This window comes from Lathamus discolor, chromosome 1 (assembly GCF_037157495.1).
Source record: "Lathamus discolor isolate bLatDis1 chromosome 1, bLatDis1.hap1, whole genome shotgun sequence".
NCBI classification, from domain to species: domain Eukaryota; kingdom Metazoa; phylum Chordata; class Aves; order Psittaciformes; family Psittacidae; genus Lathamus; species Lathamus discolor.
The window spans coordinates 80,128,872-80,156,036 of NC_088884.1; the positions used below are offsets into that span (position 1 = coordinate 80,128,872).

The 27,165-nt window shown below is 37.8% G+C and overlaps 2 protein-coding genes across 4 annotated transcripts in view; one reads left to right on the top strand and one right to left on the bottom strand.

The window, feature by feature from the left end:
* DCP1B (decapping mRNA 1B) overlaps positions 1 to 26,820 on the bottom strand; it is a 47,401-nt gene extending 20,581 nt beyond the window's left edge. Inside the window, exons 1-4 of one of the 3 annotated variants that reach the window (XM_065682652.1) lie at positions 26,646 to 26,820; positions 25,186 to 25,226; positions 22,581 to 22,708; positions 1,363 to 1,429 (exon numbers count right to left, since the gene is read on the bottom strand). In XM_065682652.1, coding sequence (XP_065538724.1) covers positions 1,363 to 1,429; positions 22,581 to 22,708; positions 25,186 to 25,226; positions 26,646 to 26,798 — 389 coding nt within the window. In that variant the 5' untranslated portion in view covers positions 26,799 to 26,820. Of the gene's footprint in view, positions 1 to 1,362; positions 1,430 to 22,580; positions 22,709 to 25,185; positions 25,227 to 25,332; positions 25,352 to 26,403; positions 26,441 to 26,645 lie in introns of those variants that run through there. The other 2 variants (XM_065682656.1, XM_065682663.1) reach the window with 2 other exon arrangements.
* Positions 13,399 to 27,165, top strand: part of CACNA1C (calcium voltage-gated channel subunit alpha1 C) — a 489,049-nt gene continuing 475,282 nt past the window's right edge. Inside the window, exon 1 of the mRNA XM_065682645.1 lies at positions 13,399 to 13,895. Within this exon, the coding sequence (XP_065538717.1) occupies positions 13,766 to 13,895 (130 nt within the window). The 5' untranslated portion in view covers positions 13,399 to 13,765. The remainder of the gene's footprint in view (positions 13,896 to 27,165) is intronic.

Consider the following 27,165-nt stretch of genomic DNA (forward strand, 5'->3'; position numbering starts at 1 on the left):
CATGACTACCTTCCCATCCAGTATTTTATAACAAATCCTGTCTGGAACATAGTGGTAGAAGAGTTAAAGCACTTTGCTACAGATTTAGATGTGTGAGGATGAGCCTTGTTTGGACTTGTACTGCAGGGTACATAAATGGGCTTTTGGGCACTTGGTAACTTTAGCAATCAAAGTTGATGTCACTTCCTCAGCATGCTTTTGTCTAGAGAAGCTGTTAGATTGGGACAGATAACTTGAAAAGGACAGATTCACAGGTCTGACAGTGACTTTACATTGCACTCTGTTAGTGCCCAATGCTGTCAGCTTGACTGTATCTACCTCCTATGGCTTTTCTTGGGATGACAAAAACCTGACTTTACGTCATCCCTCCTCCTGTCACTTAAAAGAACTGTGAGATGATGATACGTCCAATTCTCTACAGTGCAGGCAAAGTATATCCAGTCTCTGCCTGTTAAGACCCTTTACTATATCCTCTATATTATAGGTCTAAAAAATTTAGATAGCATATATTGATAAAATCTGTAAGAAGACTTCCGTTCCTTCCTCCTCCAAACACAAGAGCCTGCAGAATATAGTAATAAAAAAAAAAGCATCATTGCAAATAAGCCCATCATTAGGCCAACCAGAGGGCAGAGCAGAAGAATGAGCCCTTTCCGTCCTGGATACATGAAGAAAGCAGTGGAGTGAAAAAAATATCCATGATCTTGTTAGATTAAAATACAGCTGAGAATACAGTTCTGTTTGAAATTTTAATCTCCGACTTGACTGCAAAATTAAAAATTATATAACATGTAGAAAATAATGTTATGTACATAAAAGTAATGAATTCAAAGCTAATTAAAGTCTTGCTTTATATTCCAAAAACAAAGTGAATTTTGTACGTATTCCTACAAAATGAGGAAGCAGGAATCCAACCATGATATATAAACAGGATAAACCCCACAGAACTGTATTATTACCGTATACCTTCATGATAGCCCACATTTACACTGATATACCAAAAACAAAAACAAAAAACATAACAGCAACATTAAAAACTCCCCAAACACAAAAAATACATTAAACCCCCAAAGAATACAGTTCTTCAAAACAGATCTCTGAGTCATCAGGAAAAAAATCAGATGAACTGTTACACTCTGATGTAGCTGGAAAGCTGCACAGCAAATGATGAAAAAGTATTGCAATATACTGACTTATTTCTGTTTATACAAAATGCAGGTGTGATGTTATTTGCAACAAATTCTATACATATAGCTTTAAAATAGAAAAGTCTGACCATCCTAGCAATATAATGTGCATGTATGTACAGAAATACATACATAAAAAAAAAAGCACAAAAAGTCTTGTTTACCCATCACTTACTTTTTCATGAGCTCTGCAATTCTTTGGCATTCTTCCTTATCATAAAACCAAATCCCATATATGGACACTGTAAATGCACATCAAACACAAACTATGAGCATCTTCTCAAACAGCAATTCTACCTGGTAGACATTTAAAAGTGACCTGTAAAGGAATTTTTAAATTTATTTATGCTTTCCCCATCTATAAACATGACACTTCAGATCCTCCAAATTCAAAAAAAGATCAAGGGCATATCTCTAAGGATGGAAATTACAGGCTCTTGAACCTTCAGTTAAGGCAGAGGTATTTGATCCTTTTCTTCAGAACACTAAACTTGAGGTTTTTTCTTTGAAGCCTTTTGTTCTCTCATTTTTTTCAGTTGTCATATCATATCTATTAGGTTTCAGTGGCTAGCATAGTGCAGGTAGTGTTGCACCACACGTAAGCAAACAAGATCTGATCTAGTTTTCAACAATGTTCACATCTATCTTATATACCAAAGTTGTTACAGTATGAACTCCCTGTAAATTTCCCGTCATGTTGCTCATTATTTTCACCACCAAAGAATTATCTATAGCCAACCCCAGTATAGAAAATCTATATCTAAGTTCAAACCTCCACTAAAGTAAGTGCCTGCAGCTTTGCCCAGCCATGACAGATTTAAATTTACTAGCAGCTCAGGATTCTCAGACATACACACTGCTAATGAAACCATCATTACGGTAACAGCCATGATGGAACTGCAATTAGTGCAGGTTCCACAATCATCACAAAGAGGGAGCTTTTTCCCACTCTCAACCACGTTACATAGCTCTAGTAAGATAGCCTGGGAATAAATCTACACCACTATCTCAAAACAACCCATCCACATTTGTCAGGGTAACAGTCCTAGTTTTAACCTCAGGCACAAATCTGCTGTGTGAAGAGGAAGGGAGAAGCACTTAAAAGGTTAACAGGGATTTTCCCCTCTCTATCACCTTGTTTAACATCCATGTTCCCTTTACATGACATGGTAGCTAACACATAGCTGCCACATTTCTTTCCCCTTTCCCTTCCTACCACGCTGCAGGCAAGAGTTTTACCTTCACCTGATTCAGAAATGTCAATTGCTAATATGTCTTAAGATCTAGCCCCTACTATGCTTGATGTTAAAGTGGCATAAGCACCTGCTTAAAAACAATTGCAGCACTGACCCTGATCATGTAGTATTTCCTTATATTAGCAGAATCCAAAAGCAATCGCTTCTTCAATTCCACAGAACCAAAACCGTGGCATATGAAGCGTAAGTTTGCTTTGTTGATGTTTGGAAAGAAAACAAACGTACAGCTGTTTGTAAGACACAAATGTAATACTTATCGCCATTCCACCTCCAATTTTCAGCTGTGTGTTATCTTCGATATAGCTAAAAATGCTTTAGCTATTTAATACAGCATACTGGTGAAAAGCCTAAAAAAATCCACAAACCAACAGCTATCCTGCAGACATATAAAAAAATAACTTCTAAAATATGTACAGTCCTTTTATGATTAACTTTTGAAAAGTGATTTCTAATACTGACCTAAAAGAAGGTAACATAATATGCAACAGTGAGTCTATAAATGCGCAATGTAAAGAGCTGATCTGAACTGCAGAGTATCAGTTTTGTAACATAGATATATTAAAACATGCATTTATATTAGACATTAATATTCTAGCACATTCCAGTAAGCATCCAATAATAAACTGCAAACATATGAACGATTCACAAGGTTCCAAAGCACCAACCTATTAAGCAAAACTACACATCTTTGTGACGGAACATATTTGAAAACTGTAACTCTGTAGTCTTCAATGCAACAACACAGCACGCAGACAGAAAAGCCCAGACGAGTCAAATTTGTTTTAATCAAGGCTCTTCTTTGTTATAAAAGAATCTCCAGTGCAGAAAAATATTGATGGAACTTCGGCCATCTGCTCCATCTTCTCTTTCTTTTTTTAATGTCTGCCACAGCTGGTGGCATCACCAATATGCAAGATGGGTTGAACAGCTTCACCTTTTGGCCAATTGATCAAACATGACACAGACTATTTATGAATACCTAATAAATTTGAAAACTGACAGTCCTATGAAAATGGCCGTTAGAAGCTGAAAGACGAATCAACAGCAGGAGCAAGCTAGTTCACCTCAACTCAGTGACAAACACAAGTAAACTGTCTGATTACCATTGTAAAACACCATTTCAGCTTTTACAGCACTACAATTAATATTTTGAAATGCAATTCAAACAAATGCACACCCATTTCAGATCATGGAACAAGGACACTAATTACTGCTTGTCCCACCAGAACACCACTCAACAATACACCAGAATACACCAAAGCTTCTTATCTGAAGCTTTAAGTCATGATACTGCAGATCCAGAGACCTTTAGCCTAGATGTTAACTGAGCTTCAAACCATCTACCCACTCTTGCCTTCTCACCTCAGCTAAACGGTACTTTCAACCGGCCTAGGAAGCACAGCTAAAAGCAAGCTAAGACCAAAACCTAATGTCCTCTGCACTTACAGCTCACCCATTCAGTAATGAAATCTGTCAGAAGTGGACAGTCCTCCTCTTCTTCCTTCCACACTTCTCCCATCTGTCCAGAACAGATGACCGCTTCCAAATACACCAAGAAATAATCACAATGTACCCCAATCTCCTTAGTGCATTGGAGAACAAGGTAGCAGTGAGAAGGCAGTAACTTGATGGAAATCTGAAATAACCAGGTATCCAAAGTACACTAACACATGTTTTCATGTTGGATGCTTATCACCTAGAGAACTATGGCATAAATTCAAACTACAGTAGTATATTCTGCTATAATCTACATTTAAGGAAACAAAATTGTAAATAGTAGTAGTAAAATGGGGTAGTAAAGTAGTAGTAGTAAAAATGGGTATTAATGGCCATAGTCTTGATTAATGATGAACAAAATGGCAAATAAAAAAAATATGTGTATGACAATACATAAGACCTCAGGACCAGCAAAAGAACCTCAGATGACTATAAACTGTAACTGGAAAGCTAGGAACCTGGCATGCTCTCCACTAATAAAAACCACACAGACATACAGTACAGATTTCACTACAAGATTTCACCAGTATGAAAACACTGCGTGTCTTATCACGATCAAATCTAAACAGATCACTTTTATCAGCCTTCCATCTCTATCAGACTGTCTGACAAAAAGGAAATCCTGATCTAAGTATCATCTGTAGAGTGGTAATTTCACTAAAATGTTCACATGTTAAAAATGAATCATGATTCAGCGGAGGCACAACTGAATCACTATACAGCAGATGCACAAAGCAAGTACTTCTGCTGCTGCACAAAAGAGGAAATATTCAGTCACTTTTAGGCCCAGCTTTAGCTATACAGTTATTCAAGAAGATATTATTGTAAAAAAAAAAAAAAAAAAAAAAAAAACCCGAAGGAAAAACAAATCAAAGTCAAGTATCTTCTGCTAACCAAGTGAACCAGTTACATAAAAAGCAGCTAACAAAAGCCCAATAAGGACAGCTACATTTATACTGAGAAGATGGTACACAGCTCTTCATACACTTTCAATAGCTCCAAAGTAATTTACTAAACGAAATGAGATTTAATAATGAATCAATCACATTAAAGAAAAAAAAAAAAGGGGGGGCACCAATGTTATGATGTTGTTAACAAGATTACACAAAACTAGAAAGATATAATGCAGCTATCAAATCAACAAGATACAATTAATATTGAAAGGGAATCTTAAGTAACCTAATATTAAGGGATGTCAGTCTTTAGAATGTTTAGAATTTGAAAAAGGTCTGTTAATAATAAATAAAGAAAATTTAACAAAATCTGTGAAGCTCTTTTAATATAGTGCAGTGATTGAATTTAAGGAAGTACAACTATTAAGTTCTAAATCATGACTTCAGAGCCAATTCTACAGCTTCTGTCTTACAATTTTCATTTTTTTGGCTACAGATTTCTCCTGTCCTCACAAACACTAGAGCACTCGATACTATTTATAAGCACAAGCTGACAGCTGCTATCTACCAGAATTATAGATAACAATTTCTAACCTCTCAAAATCTGAAACTTTTATTTATTATGATGATGAAGAATTCATCAACTTTCATAATTCACATTAAGTATCCTGTTAAAAGGGAAGGCATTTCTCTAGGATTATTTATTTTACTCTTCATTTGTCTAGCTTCAACTTCCAGCTATTAGATTTTTGTCTTCTGGATAGACATTTCCATTATCAAAGTCTTTCTATTATCAAATTACCTGTAGCACATTATTTTAAAGCTATTGCTCCACAGACTGCCTACAGTATTTAACCATGGTAAAAATAAATGCAACAATATCATAACTACTGACTACAGACTCTCTGTGCCTAGATACTGTTTTATACTCACTGGTACTAAAAATAAATAAATAAAATTATTCTTTAATTTTAATGTTTTATTCTTGGTATCAAGCTTCTTAAGGAACTTTATCCACTACGTATGGCCTAGACTCCTGCTCCTGAATATGTGTATCCACACTTGGCTATATTAAACAGCAGTTTCTCTACACACATCTTACGAGGTAGCCAAAAACCTTTATGTTGGTCTTTTCTCTCTGCTGTATTGTTTGACTATTCAGCAAACTATCAATGCTTTCATTTCTCTTCCTAGCACTTTTAGAATATTGCAGCTTCCATTTTGCAGGACCTACTGAAAAAAGAACCAGAGTAGGTTATATTCACAATGATAATTTTTCATCTACAAGTTCTTAACTTAAAACATGAATTCAAGCATGCCACGTTGATTCTGTGCTCTGCTGCTCCAGTGCAGATGTAATCCCTTTGTCCCTGATACCATCTTTACAACTACAATATAGGCATATGATGTTCCTTCGCCTTTGCTCAGCTCCAGTAGTAAAGGAGACTTGCCTGTTGATGGTTTACATCCTGCTCTACAGTATAAAGCAAGAGAGGACTACAACAAAGGAAAGATGATATAAAAACCCTGCAGCTAAGGCAGCTGCACACTATCTTGGCAAGCTGAATTCTGTCTCTGACACTGCCTCAGAGATATTATGCAATGATACATAAGTTGTGAAATGTCATCTTAAGTGGCTGTCACTGACTGCGTATGCTACATTTCCCAGTGTTAGATTTGAGGCCCTAAACCTCAGCCTAAGATTTGAATGCATAACCTGTAAAAACACCAGCTACTTATAATCACAACTGAAGTCCATACGAAGTGAGTTTGAACATATGAATGATGTTGGAAAAATTAGGTCTGAGTAACTAATGTCAGACATCCTACATTTAATTGATCTCTGCAATTGTAACTACTCTGCCGTAGGATCCCAATTTGTAAAACAGGAAGAATAATACTTCTACACTGAGCAAGGTACAACAGTTTAGCTTATTCATTATTTATCAGTTATTATACTGATTAGTATCACAGAAAACAACAAGAAAAAAAGCAATTAACAGTTCTGTCCCTAGCACAGAACTTCAGTGGCATATAACAAAGCAACAGTCCCACATATCAGTAGTGATGAAAAAACAGACATGCTGAGTGGCTGCTCTTTACATGAATGCCATTCAGACTATTTGATAACTGAAGCAAAGCCCTTATTACAAAAGAAGATGATAATTTGAAATTTCATAAGCAAAAAAGAGAGACTGTACAAGCAGCCTTAATTTTGGGTTTTGCTAGTTAGGAGTCTTAAAGTTATTTTAGTTCTTTACAGCCTTAAACTTCTTTCAAACACAACATTTTGCTTAGCTGTTAAGATATTTAAAAATAAACCACTAGAAGAATACTAAATTTCCTATTATACCGCCATATTGATAGTGATGTGGCTCATCAACAGTACTGGAACTTTTAGGTCTCTTGCTTCTCTACATTGTGTAAAGCAGTACAATACAAATTATATATAAAACTCATTTGTTTTTAAATAATGGAAATTCAGCTTAGATGTATCCTGTTATTTCTGGAAGTTCTCAAAGAGGAACCAATTTTTTATGATGTCCCAGGCAATAAAATGTAAAGAAACTGAAGCAAGGCAAGAGTTTTTAAAGCAACAAAAAGCTGTATTTTGATATACGCTTAACTTAAATTCCTAAAAAGCTGCTGAAAAATCCCCAACAATTTAAATAATCAAACATTTAGTTCTTTCATTTAAAACTTGACAAGGCTCCTGACCTACTTACTTGGGGAACTTTTAATACAGACGGGGAAAAGGATAACTGTATTTCCATTATTTCAAATGTTTAAAACATTACATATGACAAACCATTCTATGATCCTATGAACAATCAGGAAAAAAAGCCAGCTATTAAAGGGAAAAGAATCCTTTGCATCTTAATGAAAACTGATGATTATACATGGAGAGTGAAAAAAGCTGGTTTTCAGCTTGACCAGTCAAATTTAAGTGAGGAGGGAACTATCCAATCCAAGCAGCTTTCTTGAACCCCCCCCCCCCAAAAAAAAAACAAAAAACAACCCCAAAAAACCACAACAAAACCCCCCCAAAAAACAGGAAAATGTACAACAACAAAACCCCCAATAAAATGCTAAATCCCCTCAAAACCCCTTTCCCCAAAAGCATATGGTTTGACAGTGTGCAATGATTGGCAACACTTCCAAAAGTCAAGAGAAAGTTCCCCGCCACCATCTGTTTAATTGTGCCTGGAACTATGCCTTAAAAATCACCACAAGAAACACGTTTTTTTTATTGCTAGGATGGACCCTGAAATATCCCTGCAACCTTCTACCAGTCATGACAGTTGTGTCACAGACTTCCAGATAGACTCAGCAAATATTTGATTTCATGAGGCAAAAAAGGGACAACTTAGAGATGGTGGATTGTTTATTAAATCATGTCTGTGGCTCTACAGTGATAGCCTGAATTCAGGCAGATTTTTAATCAAAATTTATCAGAAATTCTTTATGGAAAAAAATGTCAATTCTGTAGCAGACATAAACAAGATTGCCTCACTGGAATGCCCCTTAAAGAGCCTCAAAGCTAACATATACTGTAGGGAACTTTAAAGCCCATTGATCCATTTATTTCCATAAAGCTCAGCAGATGTAAGAGTCCATCAGCAGGTTCTTTAGTTTTTGGAAAAGAGCCTAAAGGCAAACTGAATTTTCCAGATTTCCTTTAAAATCGCATTCTGTTGATGCTACAAGAAATTTTTAGTCACGACACGGGAACAGCATCTATGTTATGATCCATCTGGCTTTTAGTGCATGTATTTTCCCCCCGCCCACCACTGGTTTTCCAGTCACATCGCCTGACGTTGCATCATCAGTTCCAAATAATTTTTAAACCATGATGATGCATAACACTGAAATTAAGGCAGGAAGTCTGTAGATGCTAGACTATCAGTTTCTAAAATAACAAGTTGTTCTTAATAAATCCTTTAATGTTATTATTTCTAAGTTGATCTTAAATAACAAGTGGTTCTCATTACTATTTCACAACAGACTTCTGAAATGTCCACGTCAGACTGGAGCTCCGCTGCCTTTTATAACGGAAATGATTAAACAGTCTCACTCAAGGAGCGTAAAAGCCAAGAGAAGAGGTATTAAGAAAAACAAATGGTGGGTGAACAAAAAAATATATAAAAAAAAAAGATAGACAGTGACATTAGTGAATGTACGTGAATGTAAGTGAAGAAGTCTGCAGTAAGGCTACAAATCAAATCCAAATATCCTGAGTCAACAGTAGCATTCTTCCTATGAAAGAAAAGACATACAACTTTTCAACATATGAAACTATCACCTGTGTTAGCTTACTCCATATTCTTTGCTAACTTTCTACAGCAAACCATAAAACATATATTCAATGCCCTGAAATGAAGCCAGGCCCTGATTTACAGGAATCAAACATATTACAAAAATGCCATTACACAAATCTGGCTCAATATATATTCATAACTTCTGTTAGCAGAAAAGCTTACATTAGTTTAACACTATCACCAGCAGAAGAGGTTAAACCAGAAACCACACTCTCTGCTTGATTCTGCACATCAAATGGTACCAACTAGCTAAAATCAATGAGAACTCTCCTCAGTCAAGAAGGGGACAACACTGCCTTTCCAACCTAGCAGCAAAAAAAAAAAAAAAAAAAAAAAAAAATTTGCTTTTATTTGAAAGAATAGGAAGGAGAGCTGCCTCCACCTTCTCAATTTCCAGCCCTTTTATTTCCATCCTGCCTTCCACTAGGTTAAGAAAAGCAGCAGCTTACGTTATGTTTCTTGCGACTTCTGTTACAGTTTTTGGTGAGTATCTGGGCTTTTACACCTGTAAGGATAAAATCTGTTCTACTGTATGCGACATACATGGTTAGTAAAGGACTCATCAGATTTGAACATCATGGTTTTTATTTATAATTTAGTCAAATCTAAGAATATCTTCCCAATGATTTTTAAAATGCATCTCTGAGATACCCAGCAAAGGCTCAAGTACATCTCTAATTCCAGAGCTGTAATCAAGCTCAAATTATTTTCCAAACTCTACTGATTTTTCAGTAAAATGGATGTCCTGACTTCAGCTGGGATATTTAATTTTCTTCCTAGTAGCTGGTACAGTGCTGTGTTTTGGCTTTAGTCTGAGAACAATGCTGATAAGACACCAATGTTTTAGTTGTTGCTAAGTACTGCCTGCCCTAAGTCAAGGACTTCCAGTTTCCCATGTTCTGCCAGTGAGGAGGGGCACAAGAACCTGGGGTGGGAGAGCATAGCTAGAACAGCTGACCTGAACTAGCCAAAGGGATATTCCATATCATATCATGTCATCATGCCCAGTATACATATTGTAAGGAGCTGGCTGGGAGGGACTGATCACTGCCTGGGGAGGGCTGGGTAGTGAGCAATTGTACTATAGTAGTATTAGTATTACATTGTACTTTAATAATTAAACTGTTCTTGTCTCAACCCACAGGTACTTACATTTCCCCAATTCTCCTTCCTATTCCACTGGGGAGTGAGTAGGAGAGTGAGTGAGTGAGTGGCTGCATAGTACTTAGTCGACAGCTACAGTTAAACCGTGACAATAGAAAAGAAGGAAAAAAAGAAGGAAGACTATCTAAACCTCAAATAGGTATTTAATAGCATGATATTTTATTTATTCCTGAAACCCGATTTTTTTTACTATAATCACTCTGAAGACCTGTCATCCCAAATGGTTTAATTCTCACAAAATTATGAATGACTTCAAAAAGGGCTTCAAAAAGGAAAATAAGCAACTTTATAGATGATGTTTCTAATTCTGACTGTTGTGATCTCATCTCTTATTTCTTCACTGCATACCTTCAGATCCTAAGTAATGGAAATATATTTGCAGATCTGGACTGAGTTCTTAAAAGTCTAAGCCACTTGTATATATATACTTGTTCTTGTAACAACAGCTAAGTAATACCATAAGATTAACAGAATTTAAAAAAAACAACTTTGTATTTTTCCATTTGTAAGCTCTGTACACACCACCATTTGATAGGCAGGCAATTTCTTAATTTTCCCTAAAACATCTCTATGTCTGAAATTGCTAGAAAAAGAATAAAAATATCCACATAGAAATAGGCAAAGTCAACTCCTCCTCCTGAAATTTCAAATGTTTAATTTCATATTTACAGCATATCTTATGTTTTGCTTTTACTGATTTGCCACAGCCTGTCAACATGTCAAAGACAACACATTAAAAAGTTCTTCTCTACTACTCTGTAGCTTTTCCTTCTCTTATAGTCAGCTGTTACGTTGCCTTCAACACCACCTGCTTATCTGTAGAGCTGCCTTTTGAAACTCTGATATACAATTTTTAATGATACAATACAAATTCACATGCACAGAGGCGACTTCCACTGTTCCCCCATAATGACAGGAAACAGTAACACATTTACTCCAGTTGTGGGTAGGTTCATGCTGCACTCACAAGCTAAAGCTCAGTAGCTGGCTACACCTTGGACCCTTTATCATTCACATATGGCCACTGCATTTTCACATGCTTGAAAACTGAACAGTCATTACATTTAATCTTATATTTATGTACCTATAAATTTTTATTAATACTTTATGACCCACGTTTTTCTTGCTAAAGTTGGAACTTAGTAATTTCTTTCATGAAGATACAAATACAACCTCTTTGAGCTACCTTAATGCTTTTTTTCTTTTGATTGCTGTAATTATTTTTTAACATGTTTGTATATATCTTAAAATTTTATTTTAACTACCAGAGTTAGTCTTCAGATTACTACAAACACCGGCAGCTTACTGACTTTTCTGCCTTCTTGTAAACCAGACATTCCATGAGAGTATACGTATAGAGTGAAAAAACGTATTCCTGAGATCAAGTCTGTCACCAAGAAAATGCAGTTTAAGCGGCATTTTCTTGTTTTAAACCTGTAATCCAACAGAAAAAATCCCCACATTTACCAAACTCATTTTATATTAGCTGCCAGATATTTTATGATAGCAGCACTGGGAGATACCCCACAATTCTGAATCCCTGAATACAGAATAGAGATACATGTAAATTGAATAAAAAATTGAAATTTTGCATTGGGTCATTTTAATAACTGTACTATTTTAATACAAAAAGTAAAACTGCATATTTCATTTTGCTTCAGAAGTCAGCAGTACTTTACTAGTTCATGCAAAATCCTTTATGAATAAAACATCAGTAATAATTTTCTGGTTCTTCAGTCTATCCCCTCCTTCAGCTTTTAACCCTCTCAAGGCAATTTTTAACCTCTGTTTTCTGTTTGAGACAAAGGATATACAAAATACTCATGTGAAAGGAACCAGAATAAAACTGGAAGAGAGATGACAATAACAAAAAGCAGTAAAGAACTGCAAGAAGGCATATGATACCTTATATAAATATCCAATGTTATTTCTCTCCTTTTCTAATTATTATGAGATTTCATTAACCTTTTCATTGAGAGATGCTACACATTCCTGTGTAGAAGATTTAATACTGGATGTTGCAAAGCAAATAATATTGAAATTTTACAGGAAGGCAGTTTGCTTGACAAAGACAAAAGAATTGGTGGAGCTCATCAAAATGAAAGTCCATATCCTGTCTAAGACAATGACCAGCACCAGATGATTCACAGGAAGAATCTTCCTAGTCCCTTTACTGTTGACTTCTGATCTGAAGCATGTGTCTTACATCACTTACATTTTATTTTTTTTTTTGTCCTGGCTACAGGATCTCTGGCTGGTTTTATTCATATAAATAATACCTCTGCTATGCAAAAGGATTAGTGAAACAGGCTCCAGACCTAGCAGTATGTACATCTAAAACAGTGAAGCTAGCAGGTAAACCCCACTTTTTCTCTTTTTTTAAGAGTGACTTTAAGCAATACATTATGATAGGAAGACTTCACATTTCATTAAAATTTATTAAAGCAAGCTCTGCATTGCAAAACCAACAACTGGGCTGCAGCTGCAATCATTAGAGCAGAGCATACAGCAAATATTACGCCCAATACTGTTACGAGTTTGTATGCCAGTTACGACAAAAAAAAACCCAACACTGCATCTGCAGCCTTAGTGGAATTCCACTGGAGCAGTTGCACCGTGTTTCTGTATAGAACACATTCCTTGTCCTTTAAAGGGTATGCTATCTTATACTTGAGAAGGGTTTCTTTCTTTTTTCCTCCTGTAATTGAAAAGTATTGTTTACTGCCGATTTAAGGCTTGTTTTGACGAAGAGAGAGCTGATGAGGCTTCTCAAGAGCTTGTATTAAATCAATACTAGACAGAAGTAAGCAGCTTGTATATGCGCTGTGGGATACACTTGCTCACATATTTATCTTCCATGTTTTGAGAGAAGGTCACAAATATTTTTATATATACACAAATATAAAAGAGTGTGAGTGAGCAAGCTCACATTCCATGAGAAGTTTTCTGGCTATGTCAGGAGTGAAGTCCACCCCCTACTAGACAAACCTATTTTTTTCAAACACAAGAGGATATTATCAGAGAAGTCTGTGCTGATATACAGAAACCAGAGATCGTCATGGCTCGGTGAGGTGATGAGCTGACGGGTGGATGGCGCCCATTATCTTCACTTCTCAATCCAAGTTTTCCTGAAAAACCACAGGGGGAGGAGAAGGCTCCAACTGAGCATAAGGCACAGAGGACAAGGAAAGGATTAGGAGAGAAGAGCAAGGAAAGGAAGAATAATGCAAAAGATACTACAGAGGTTTCAAAGAGCTAGAAAATAGACTCTAGATTAAAAGACCGAGTTATCAGTACTTTAAAGAAACATTCAGGTTTTAACTTCTGAACAAGGCAATTTTATAAAGTAACTCTGAAGTAAGAAACAACTGACCAAAAGGAATTTATCTTTACTATATACAGAATATTCACTCAGGTTCAGCTCTTTTAACTCTCCTTGGAATTTTAAAATGTTTCAAGCCTTTGTTCGACAAGCGTATCACCCGCTACCCAGCCACCAGCCAGGGGAACCTGAAACGAAGTATAAGGGGAAGCTGGTGCATGAAACTCAGCTTAACTGCTTCTACATCAAGCCTGGAGGTAAGACAATATTACCCAGTTGTGTGCACGCAAACTGCATTGGTATCTACCTGCTGGGATAACTATTCCGTTACTATTTAAATACAACAGTCTGTATAATATATGAAACTACACTAATAACTTACAGTAACAGTTGTGGATAATGTACTGTTAAGTGCTTTGTGTGTGATTCCACTACCACAGGATTTAGGTAAGTCTCAAACCTGTGGAGTTAGTAGATTGATGGCTTCTCTTGGTAATATATTCTTTTGAGAATCCAATGAACATCACTTTCCCACTTCACTTTGATAAAAAAGGGAGAAAAAAAAAAAAGAGGTACGTAGGTATAAGGAACAAGAAAGAAAAAGGTTTTTTTTTTTTTTTTTGTAGAGAAAAAGCCTGTGAAGTTTAAAACACACAAAAGCTCAAAATATTAAATCCATTTCTCTGTGCGTGAAGGGACTAATCTGAAAAGGGTGTTACACAAGAGACTGCTGAAAAACAACTAGCTCTGTAACATTTTCATTTGCAGGAGAAACATGCTGGCATATTTACACTGACCTGGAAACATCTATCGTTTTATGCTATATAAGGAGGTGTGTATGAAGTAGAGGGTATACAGGTAGTCACATGAAGATAACCTCTTTAAAAAAAAAATATATATCTGTTCCAACTTGAACTCTAGAGCTTTACTGCATCATATGCCTATCTTATCTTGAAAAGATGTCTGGAATTCCCAGCACTGGCAGTACACTCTCAGCAGTGAATGTCCAGGCAAGCTAATATGTTGCTTATATGCTAACATCCATAAATGGGAAACAAAGAACTGTGTTTAGCAGATATATGCAGTATTCTACTCCTATTCTATACAGAAACTCATCTACAACTGCAGGAGGCTTGAGACACGCTTTTAATTCTATTCCATATACTTTCCCTACCAATCTGTTTGCTCAGGCAGGGATAGAGTTCCTCCATACACAAAATAATTACCAGCCATCAAAAAAACCTACATAGCTTTCTTATCTTAGCTCCTTAGCTTGTTTCTCACATGACATATAGTTTCTCCATACAGACTGGACTCCATCATCGCAAAACTGAAAACACGTTAGGATTACTACACTTTTGGTTTTTTATCGCCTTCATCACACAGCAGAAACACACCATTAGAGCAAAAAGATGGCTGCAGTCATCATAGTTACAGTTGTAAAAAGCTACTTTACAAATGCAAAGCATTCTAAATTGTTTTCTTTGCTCAGTCAAAGACTTCTGCAACTACCAAATCCTCAGGGTAGGAACCATGAGGAAGAAACAACAAAAATGCCCTTTGAGAAAGTCTGAACAGAAGTATCTGAGCTGAACTGGGTGGGGTGGCAAGGGACATGGGTGTTATCCATCAAAACTTGTACCTTAATCTTAAGGCCTTCACAACTGGAATGTACAACTTCCACTGAAAAACATACATCATATTAAAAGGAAAATATAAATAATAGAGTAACCTGGAAAAAATAAATTTAGAAATACTTATTAGTCCAAACAATTTTGCCTAATAAACAAAAAACAAAAAAGGGTTATTACAATTTCTTCTCTGTTTTGTTTGGTTTTTTTTTCATTTGAACCCTAAAAACCTACATCACAGAACTACATTTACTCTCCACAATAAACACGAACACACAAAAATCCCAAATGACCTAGCAGAATTAACCAATACTAGCTAATTCTAGAATAACATTAATAATTTATTTTATTGGCTGGGACCTCTGCAGGTCATTTATTCTAGCCTTCTCCTCAAAATAGGGATAGCTTCAGGAAAATTTAGAGTTAGGAGAAAAAGAAATTATGATCAGCTGCAATATACCACAGAAGAATATATCCTATGGCACTTTTTCAGTCAATCTATTTTTTAAGCAATTTGCATACTCCTTTACAACAAATTCTCCTGTCCCTTTCACTATGCTAAAAATCCACTCCTGCTTCCACAGACTTTAGTTACAGATTTCAAAGCCAGGCATAAACTCTAGAACAGACAGGCTCACTAACCACTAGACAGCAAGATCATGATCCCCAGTCTTAAGATTCACCTGTTTTGAGTCAGCACCACGGCATGTCCATCAACACCCAACTGCAAAACAGCATTTAGTTATGCCATCAAGTTATAATAATATTTTTATATTTCAAAAGGCAAGCACTGAAGATTTTTAGGTACCCTTGAAAATTAAAATGAGACAAAGCACAAAAATCTAAATCTATACCTATTTTATCTTTCTATTTATAAAAACACAAATTAATATCTATACCATTTCAAAGTGGAAATTATTTTTTTTCCACATTCCAAAGCAATTTTTACCATCTTCTTAGCACATTAAAATCATTAGCAGATTGGCGTACAGCCCACAAAGGGAGGAAACAATATGGGAAATATAATAGGAAATAAGTAATGCTTTTATATATGCTTTTATAAACTGGTTTAGGAACAGATAATTTCTGACTGTAGGTACACAGAAGTCAGTAAACTGAGCGCTAGACAGCATCTCACATAAAAAAAAATATTACTGTCACTATGCATCTGATAGGCAAGTTTCTTCTTACTCCTATTTGCTTCTCAAGAAAATTTGCACATGACCAACTATAAAACAGTTAAGTTGGAGACAAACTATAAAACAGGTTTCTAAAATAAATAAATGCATGCCACAGGACAAAACTCATGCTGCAACCTTCATTTTTCTGGGTTTAGAATCAACTTTTACTACAACTTTAACGTATTTTCAGTATGCATATTTTCCTTTTAAATTTAAAAAAGGAAAACAATATCTATGCTTAACAGTGTCAGCATTCCAATGCTCTCAGCAAAACTGAAGTTTCACTTTGAGGTCAGTAACACCCAGGGAAGATAACTGTGACCTCTGCTGCTACTCTGTCTTGCTGGATGCTTGATGAATTTTTATAATCCTGATTAGAGGACAGAGAGTGGAATGGGAAGAAGGAGGAACTATTTGTTTACTTCTCTGAGATAAAAATGTCTCCAAGGACAGAACCTCAGGTAAACCACAAACATTCATATTCTGAACAAATGGCAGTAGTCAGTCCAGGCAGGCATTTAAAAAAAGCTTTAGCCAAATCTGTTTAGCAAACAGCCGGCTAAGAAGAATGTAACTCTAACAAGGGCAAGGTCCTTCTGCCAAAATTACTTTGAAGTTCTATAGTTTGAGCTTTCACTTTTCAAACACACTTGTTCCAAGCGGACAAACATTTTTCTGAGTTTTAAACTACAGAAGTATTTTCTTCAACAAAAGCTGCAGGTTCTAGCAGGCCAGAATAATTATACTGCAATCAAACTTAACCTCAGAACAGCTGTTTTTAAGTTATTCAGCTGTGACAAAAACATTGTGTTTCGCTTAATGAAGCGGCAACAGAAAGCCATGGAGCATTTATGAACCAGGAGAGCACTAAGTTTAAAGAAAAATAATATGAATTGAAGTTAAAAACATTTAAAGATATCCATTTCAAAATTCAAGAAGACCAGTGAGCATTTGGGGAATAACTAATTAAATACACATTTCAATTTACTGCATTCATCCTGTTGGGTTTTTTTGATGTTGTTGTTGTTATTGGACTAGATACTGCGTGTTGGCAGGTAGGAGGCTAACAAATAAGGCTCTACATTTTAAACTGACCTTTCTACCAACACCAAAAACTAAACAGAAACTCTATTGCACCATAAAAATAAAGCCTGGGATATCTGTTTTGCCTGTCTCAACAGAAACGATTGAGGAAGTAGCAGTTTACTGGTCAACATGAAAATCTAAATATATATGCAAATTTAACCACCAAAGGGATAGTTTCATTCTCAAACAAAACCACATTTCACAGGAAAGAAGATATTTAAAATATTGAATTACAGAATATATAATGTAGTATAGACTGCAAACATTTCAGGGTAAAAAAGATATTAAATATACAAAAGAAGATTGTTTCTCATGACACATTCATTTTTACATATCACTCAAATTCTATTACTGTTGTCTCCTGCTTTCCCTTAGGAAGTAAACTTCTAATAATCTTTAAACTAAGACCTCCTTTACAAAAGGAACACTACTTGCAGGGTCAATGGGTCTCCAGAAATGCCTATGGAAGTGGGGCACTTGTTGCCCATTTAATTTTTATCAGGATGTATTTATTTGGAAGGGTGAACTGAAATGAGCCACAATCAGTCTCCAAGAAGGTAAGCTGTTCTATTTGAGAGGGCTGTAGGATACTGTAACATAGAATTTAAGAATGAAAAATAATAGTTTGAGAAATTTTCATGCATAAATAATTCTGATCTACAGGGAAAAAAACCCAACAACCACCTACAAACTTCCCTCAGCCCCCAAAATGTCATGCTATTTCTTTAGACAGGTGGCAAACCTCCGTCTCCATACCATCTCATCTACTGAAAGCTTTTACAAAGTGGGAATATAGGAAAACAATACTAAATTTTCAGGGTTCTGATAGACAGAAAATGAATTTAGTTTAACTAGTAATTTACAGTTAAGCCTTTCTTCTGAACTACGTCATATTAATGACATCAAGTCTTAAGCAACAGGTTCTAAACATTGGTTTCCACAGTAAATATCACCAAAAATTAAGGAAAAAAGTTGTAATTATGTAGTTAAGGTGACTCAAATATAAAACTCAGGAAATTTTTTAAACACTTAAAATCATTGGATGATCTAATTAGAAACAGAAATACTGTCCTGCTCTCAGAAAGCAAGCATCTAAAAATTGCAGATAACAACTTAAAAGTCACACTGAAAATACCATTGATCCATAAACCTTCTGTTTGTTGGTGGACAAGGACTTCTGCTGGCATTCAAAACTGTAATTTGAGCTTCCCTCCTGTCTTTAAAATGAGTAACCCTAGTTCTAGTCTAACAGACTTCCCAAACTAAACTTTTCCACGAAATAGTGGATCAGTGCAAACATTAACTGCAATGGATCCCAAATCCAGGCTGAAAAGTTCTGGGATTAGACTGTATGTGTCTGCAACATGGTGTTTAGACATATTTCAAATTTAGATGACCAAAATCATATGGAACAATAAAAGAAATACAAAAAACAATATAGCAAAAAGTAGGGGAAAAGAAATAATTTTAAGTATTCATAAAACTTATATTTATTGTGTACAATTTTTGAAAGCTTTTTCCATTGTCATCATATATTAGATGCAAAGCAGTCTTTACAAAATAATAGCTATAACATGACAAAATGCTGGCAGACTTGTCATACACAAGTACCACCTTTTCCTGCCAAGAGCAAAAGCATTTATTTTTGACTGTATGATACAGCCAGCCACAGATATTCAGCTGTACTGAAATTAAGTTGGTTTCAACAAACATCCAGAATATTAAAAGAAACAAAACACCAGGCAGGACTTCTTTATTGTTCCAAATGCTTGCTTTTGTATTTTTCTGGAAGATACACGGTCACAAACACCAAACATAAGTCCTGTTATATGGGAAAACAATTATTCCAATTAGAGACACAGAGGAAACTCTGCTAGTTTTGTTGTATCTAATAAGAAGATATGTATGAAAACCAGAGTGAGAAGTAACCAACTAAAACAAAAGACAACTTGTTTCCAGATCCTGTTATTTATTACTGCCAAACTGTCCACCATTTTGCCAAGTAAACAGCTATCACTGAGTACTCCTCATTAGTATCTGGAAGAAAGACATAAAAATAGTATTATAAGATTAGGGTGTAAAAAGACCCCAGTTTTGGCTGAAAACTCCATTTAATAAGAAGCCTGAAGCCTTAGTTTTGCAAAAATTATAAAAACAAGTTGTAAAATTAAGCAAAACACAAAGAAAGCATCCATATAGCAAATTCAAGACTGATACTCAGAATTGTGTTTAGGTGAGACCTGAGTGAAAAGAGATACTTAATGTTGAGGAGGTTCCTTTATTTTAGGTAGCAAAGGCTTTGAAATACACAGTAAGGAAGAAAGGGTCAGAGCTATCTGTATCACAGCAGAGAAATCACCCATGAACTATCTGTAGGGACCTAAAGAAAACTGTTAAAGGTCAAATGAGTTGCTAAATCACTTTTCTTCTACGGATCTGTAATGCCAATTTGCTCTAGAAACCTAGGTATTTCTATGAAAATCTGAGAAAATGACAGTTTTTCCTTTTGAAGTACCATGACCTTCAGATTTGAAGAACTAATGATTAAGCCTTTGTAAGGGTATTTAGAAGATAAGTAAGTAGGGGTAACATACTGCTGGAACACATACCTGGAACACACCTGATACTAACTGAAATCCTAAACCAGTGGATATTTTTTAGTAGAGCAAACATGCATCTTCTCTCGTACAACAAAATTTACCCATCGTTAGACCCAACAGCTAAAAATCAGACCCACACATCCAGGCTAAAGATAACTTTATAAAACTACGGACTGGAGAGCCTGTTGTTTCTTTTTGCACGGTTGCACTCAAAGGAATGATATAGTAAAGAGTACCATGATGTTAAGAAGCAATCAGATCTTGTAGCTGAGAGATCCTAAATTGAAAGAAAGAAAGGTGTTACTTTCACGTTGCTGCTGGCAAATTGTAGGTATTGTAGGCTCACCCCAGCCAGCAGCACAGGTCCACGCAGCCACTCTCTCCCTTCGCCTCAACATGATGGGGAGAGAATCAGAAGGGCAAAAGTAAGAAAACTTGGGGGTTTAAGACTAAAGGTAGTTTAACAGGTAAAGCAAAGCTGTGCGCACAAGCAAAGCAAAATAAGTAATTCATCCACTACTTTCCATCTGCAGAGAGATGTTAAGCCATTTCCAGGAAAACAGGGCTTCCTCATGTGTAATGGTCACTTGGGAAGACAAATACTGTATATCCAAACATCCCTCTTCCTCCTTTCCCCCCTGGTTTTATTGCTGATCACAATATCATATGGTCTGGGGTTTCCCTGTGGTCAGCTGGAGTCAGCTGTTCCAGCTGTTTCCCCTCCCAAGTTCTTACGTACCATCAGCCTACTCACTGGCAGGGCAGTGTGAGAAACAGAGAAGGCCCTGATGCAGGGTAAACACAGTTCAGCAGTCAACTAATCTAAAAGAACTGCTGCCTAGACAGAAAAACCCATAAAAGAGGGTGTCTCCATTTTGCTGTTGCACAATCAGCCAAGAAGCCCTGGACACAGGCCCATTGCTCAGAGGTACACGTTAGTACTTACATTTGAGACCCTGAAAATCTAAAATTCTGACATCTCTCAGTGAACAAATAGCTACACCCTTCAAAGCCCCCAGTTTTAATCCTGACTACAAACCAATCACAGTTTACATGTAGTAATCAGACTAAAGACCATCTTCCTTCATGTTAGCAGAATTATGACAACTTCTAATTACTCTTTATACCGTCTTACAAAAATGAAAAGTTAATAGAACGGATTTCAAAAAGTAGATTAGTTATACATACATAAACTCCTAATGGAATTTCAGAAGGAGATAAAAAAATATTACATACACATAGGAAAGACTTCAAAATCAGATGGGATAAATAGGTCTCATGGTACTTAAATTCCTTATGTCTTGTCTAGTCTATGTTAGCCTGGAGATGTCTGCATCACTTTCCCGTTTCTTTGGGAATTTCTATTTTTGTCAGCATACCAAATACTTGCAAAACCAGAAGTTTCATTTAGGTTATTTAAAATGTCATTTCTCTATTGTTTCTACCACACAGTGTGCGTGAACAACAGGATTCCCTCTTGATATACCTTTCAACTCCCAATTAGTTTATGCAGTTAAAAGGCCTAGCAGATTATCAAACTGGGCTGCTTTGTATGCCACAAATTTCCTCTGCTTTTACTTCATCCAGAGGGAACACTTCTGCATCACAGTTTACATAAAACATTTTTTGCAGTCCGCTTTTGTGCATCAAGCACAAAGCATAGATTGCACTGCAGCCCTGCTTCCAAGTACAGATATAAACTGTGTATTTATAACTGCTCATTCTCATATAATTGCACATTGTAACAGTCTGCACGTATATCTGCATGTAAAAGAACAGTTTTCTCATGTCTGCCACATATTTCTGAGTTTGCCTGACACTTGCTAATTCTTGTATAATCATGCAAGATAAACACAGAGCCCAAAGTAATAGCTTTGTCTTTCATCAGGGTTTGAATTAGGCTCAACACTTACGTTGTCAAGAATTAGCCCTAATAGTCAAGAAGTAATCTACCTCCCAACTTGCTACAAGGACAGTATTTTGGAGCTACAGCAGAAGACAGGGTTTGAATTTGCTGCATTTGTCTATTTTTATGAAGAAAAAATAGACTACAAATATTACTCCAACCCTTAGTAGATCTGCTTTACAGTAATACTTCCTAGCACTTACTAGGATATATTCAGAACACACAAAGTATCTCTTTGAGTCTCTAAGCCCACCACATATACACAACCATAAAGTCTTCTACTTGTCAGTTAACTGAAGAGATTACTGTTACGCACATTCTAATACTTTCTTTAAAGTGGCATTTTAGGAAGCACTGAACAAAAGCTTCTCTTTCAGCACCTCAGAAAGCAAAACACATTCCTTCAATTGTAACTGTTAAGCAGCTAGTTTCTGCCCTTGAAAGCTGCAGTCTAACCATTTGGACTGCTGTAACCAAGAACAGACTCTGAAGAGGTGCTGACTCCTTTAGTATTTAATCCTACATATCACGTACTTACATCTGGCATTTCTGTACAGTAGGAATGGGTCCTGCAGCTGGAAATCGAGGTCTTTAGTAATTGGTTCTGTTCGATTTTCCATGCTCAGTCTGTTCATAATTGTGAAACCATGCCTTGGAGAAGCTGATCTGAAAATTATCAAGTAGAAATCACATTAAGTCAAGGAAAAAAGAAATTCTAGTAATTTCTTTGTTGTATAGTTCTCCAAAACTGTCCATTTTTTTTTTTTTAATTATTATTTCTAAAGAGATAGTTTTGTTTTGTTGCCAAGGAAGTAACAACAGACTCTTGCAGTGTTTTGTGCAATCCTTTTAATTATGTCAAAGCCCTAAATAATGCATCAGAAATAACAGAAGCACCGCTGCTCTCACAATACCTATGGAGAGTATGCCACACCTTCAGTACTACCATTTGACACCAATTGATTTAGTCACAGCATAATAATATCTTCATGTCCAGTTTTCACTTCAGGTCATAATGCCTACAACTTCTGAACAGGCAAGATGTTACAAAAAACCCTTTGTCCTAGACCATCAGCGTCACATTACCCAACCACCACCTACCCTGCAGTTTCTCACTGGAGTAGAAAACAGCAAGCAGAATGATTCAGTCATGGGCCAGAGCAAGTATTTTTTTTAATGCTCAGGTTAACAATTACAGATTACAGTCATTCCAGGCAGGATTTTCGATACCATGTGAAGCGCAGGAAAAAAAACCAAGGGTGGTTAGGAACTGGAACAGGTTGCCCAGAGAAGCTGTGGATGTCCCATCCATGGAAGCGTTCAAGGACAGGCTGGATGGGACTTTGAGCAACCTAGTGCTAGTCTAATGGAAGATGGCCCTCCTCATGGCAGGCAGGTTGGAACTGGATGATCTTTAAAGGCCTCTCCAAGCCAAACCATTCTATGATCATATGACTCTAAATAATTCATGGGGATTACACTTCAGGTCACTTAAATAACTTTCGTTGCTGTCAGCTGTTAAACCTATCATGATCCTGACAGGAGACATTACTTTCAAACCAAGTATGACAATAAAGGAAAAGATGATAGCTAAACGTGGAAAAAATGCCATCTCTGGTAATTGCTGGTGTTGGCATCTCTCTATGCTATATAAAGCACAGGAACCTACATTACAGGATTGGAATCAATGGAAAATTAAACTAAAGTGAAACCCTTATCAAGCATCCTTGATTGCAACAGTCAGTAGTTTGCCTAAAAAAAACCAAACAGTCCACTTCCACTGGTGTTAACCCAGTTAGAAATCTTGATTTTTTGACCACTCCTCAGAATTTGCGAAGATGAGATAGGTGATAAAAAAGTCAGCTCAAGTAAAATGGTCACATTACTTTCCATTGTTACAACAGCAATGAGAAGCAACAAAGGCAACACTAGTGGTCTCCAAACTACGGTCTGTTGGCAATGTCTTTTCAAAAAAGATTTCATGACTTTGTTCAAAGCCACAGAAAATGAAAGTTAAAACTGAAGGGGAGGGCAACATGTGACGTTACTCACAGCTCACAACCTTTTTCATACTGCTGCCTATAGGGCAGCCAGGATAGCAATCTGTGCTGTAAATGGAAACTTCCTCAGGCAACAAAAGGAACAGTGAAAGATCACAGATGCTAGAAGTGCCAGGTTACATGCTGTCAGCTCTGGAGTTTTAAAACCATCATACCAGAGAAGTACTACTTCTGTTTACCATCTCCATCTACTGCTGGCACAACTAAGGGCCAGTTCTTTCCTCATATGGTGGTAATTATAACAGTATCTTGTCTCCACTTACCTGAAAGCAGCTTAGAAAAATTACTGATGATGATTTTCACTGCTGGTACAGAAGAGCTCAAAAGATTAAAACCAGCATTCTCACTTCACACAAGGCTTATGGTCTCTTGAACTCTGTTACTTCACACATACATCTCTCACCTTCTCAAAACAATCTCTTGCTTTGTCGGTTCTGCTACCAGCTCCTCATCAACATAAATGTTGATGAAGAAAGTTTCTGTTTTGGTGTCCCATCCCAGAGCTACTGCAAGATCTGATTAATGTATTATTTACTGATTTTAACAACAGTCACAGGCAAATGCTGGGGCATTAACTTGAAAACTCAAACATAGGGTAGGCTTCACAACAAATCTAACATACATGCTAGAATAAATGGTATAACCAGTGCCTTGAAAAGCCACAACTAGAGCTGCTACTAAAAGAAAACATTAAAATAATCCATAATGTTTAATTAAATATGCATGAAAGATGAATGATCAGACATGAGCTGTATTAAAGTTCCCTAAGTAGGGAACACAATACTTCCATTAGTTTGACAGTTCTCTCACTTTAAGGAATATCATTATTTATTTCACTAATTAAAACAATGTAACAGATTCCTATGGCTTACCCATATTGAGATTTATCACACTTGTAAGTCTTATCCAAATACAAGGTGATATCTCCTTCCCAGTGTTTTCTTCCCCACTTTCACTTCTGCCAATTTCAGTTTCTTTTCACCCCTGACAAGGAGTACTTCACTCATGCAACCACGGTCCATCCTAGCTAGCTTTTCTATATCCACAGGTTTCATTTGCAGACATGAACCAGTAAATCCTCACCTTGTGTAAACAAACAGCGTTCCCTCCACATCAGTCTTCTCCTGAAGAAAAGGAAAGAGAACTGAAATCAAGGAACCTTTTTGCTAGACATCAGTGTGCCCCCCTTCCCCACTCTTTTACCAATACCACCAGTTACATCTCTCTCACCTAAGCCACGAAGAAATAACTAAATCCAACTTCACTGGCTGGTGGCGAGAGGCTAGAGATAGCACAGGTCACTGTGCAGCTGACCCAAAGTTTATGACAAGATACGAACAGGCTAAAGGCTCGACATCATGAGACTAAACACTGTGCTAGATTAACTCTCTGCTGCGCCCAAGGGTGATGCACAGGTCAGGGAACGTATTTTCCAAACAGTGCCTACCCTCAAGGGCAATGCTTGGGATGCGTAAGGGGAAACCACATAAAAGGGAGGCTGTGCAGGTTCTTCAAATACAGGTCCTAAGCCCCACCATTAGAACAATCAAAGAACCACCTGCAAACAGCCAGAATCATAGAATGGTTTGGGTTGGAAGGGACCTTAAAGATCATCCGGTTCCAACACCCTGCCATGGGCAGGAACACCTTCCACTAGACCAGGATGCTCAAAGCCCCGTCCAACCTCGCCTTGAACACTGACAGGGATGTGGCAGCCACAGCTTTCCTGTGCAACCTGTACCAGAGCCTCACCACCATCACAGGGAAGTGTTTCTTCCTAACACCTAATCTAAATCGACCCTCTGTCAGTTTAAAGCCATTACTCCTCGTCCTGTCACTACCTGCTTGTAAAAATCCCTCTCCAGGCTTCTTGACACACCCCCTTTAGGCACTGGAAGCTGCTCTAAGGTCTCCCCTGAGCCTACTCTTCTCCAGGCTGAACAATCCCAGCTCTCAGCCTGTTTTCATAGGAGAGGTGCTCCAGCCCTCTGAGCACCTTCGTGGCCTCCTCTGAATTCGCTCAAGCAGGTCCACATCCTTCTTGTGTCGTGGACCACAGAGCTGGACACAGTTCCCCAAATTAATTACTTGTTTTCATTCTTAAACAGTCTTTTGAGTATTTGTAACACCAACACTCTTGTATGCACTTTGATTTGGCTACAGAAGAGCCCACACCCTGGTTTAAACCCGTCTCTTGCAGCCCAGCCCTGCCCTGCCCTGCCCTGCCAGCCTCTCAAACCCCATTTCCAAGGCACTACAGGGCTCATCAGTACCCAGAAAAGCTGACGCACAACCTCTCACCAGCTTGACAAGCATCCCAAGGCACTCCTCGACAGAACCCTCCCAAGCCCACCCTCACACCTCCACCATAGCAACACCACCTCTCCCTTCCCCCCCCCGCCCTCCTCACACGCCAGGGGGCGGAGCCTCCTCTCCGGCCGCCCCCTGCCCCGACGCCCCGCCCCTCCCCGTCGTTATGGGCGTGGTCTCTTCTCGCCCCGCCCCGGCGGAGGGTGCGGGGAGGGCGGTGCGTGCTCACGTACCCACTCGTTTGCGCGGTGCCCGAAGGTGTACAGCGCCACCTGGCTGGCCACGTCCACGATGCTGCTGATGTAGGGGTCCTGCTGCTGCAGCGCCGCCAGGCTGATGTCCAGCCCCTTGCCCAGCAGGGCGGCCCCAGACACCGCCGCCGCCATTTTGCCTCCCACAACAACACACGGCTCCTAGTAGGCGCAACTAATCCAACACCGAGAAGAAGGGCGGTGGTGGCGGCGGTTCCCACCCCCTCCCGCCCAGTCGCCACAATCGAGCGCCGAGCGCCGCCCGCTCAGGATTGTTGCCGTTGGCGACGGGGCAAGCTGAGGAGCGGCCTGACCAGGGGAGACCGTGAGGGCTGGCCGGCTTCGCAGCGCCTCTCCCGGCAGCGGCCCGTCTCTGCCGGCCGGTTTGCTCACGGCACCCTTCGTTTTCGGGCCTCTCCCTGCCGCCGGGAAGGCCACAGAGTGGCTTCATTTCCAGAGGGGCGGCTGCGGGCTGAGAGAACCGACCAAACGAGGCTCGAAG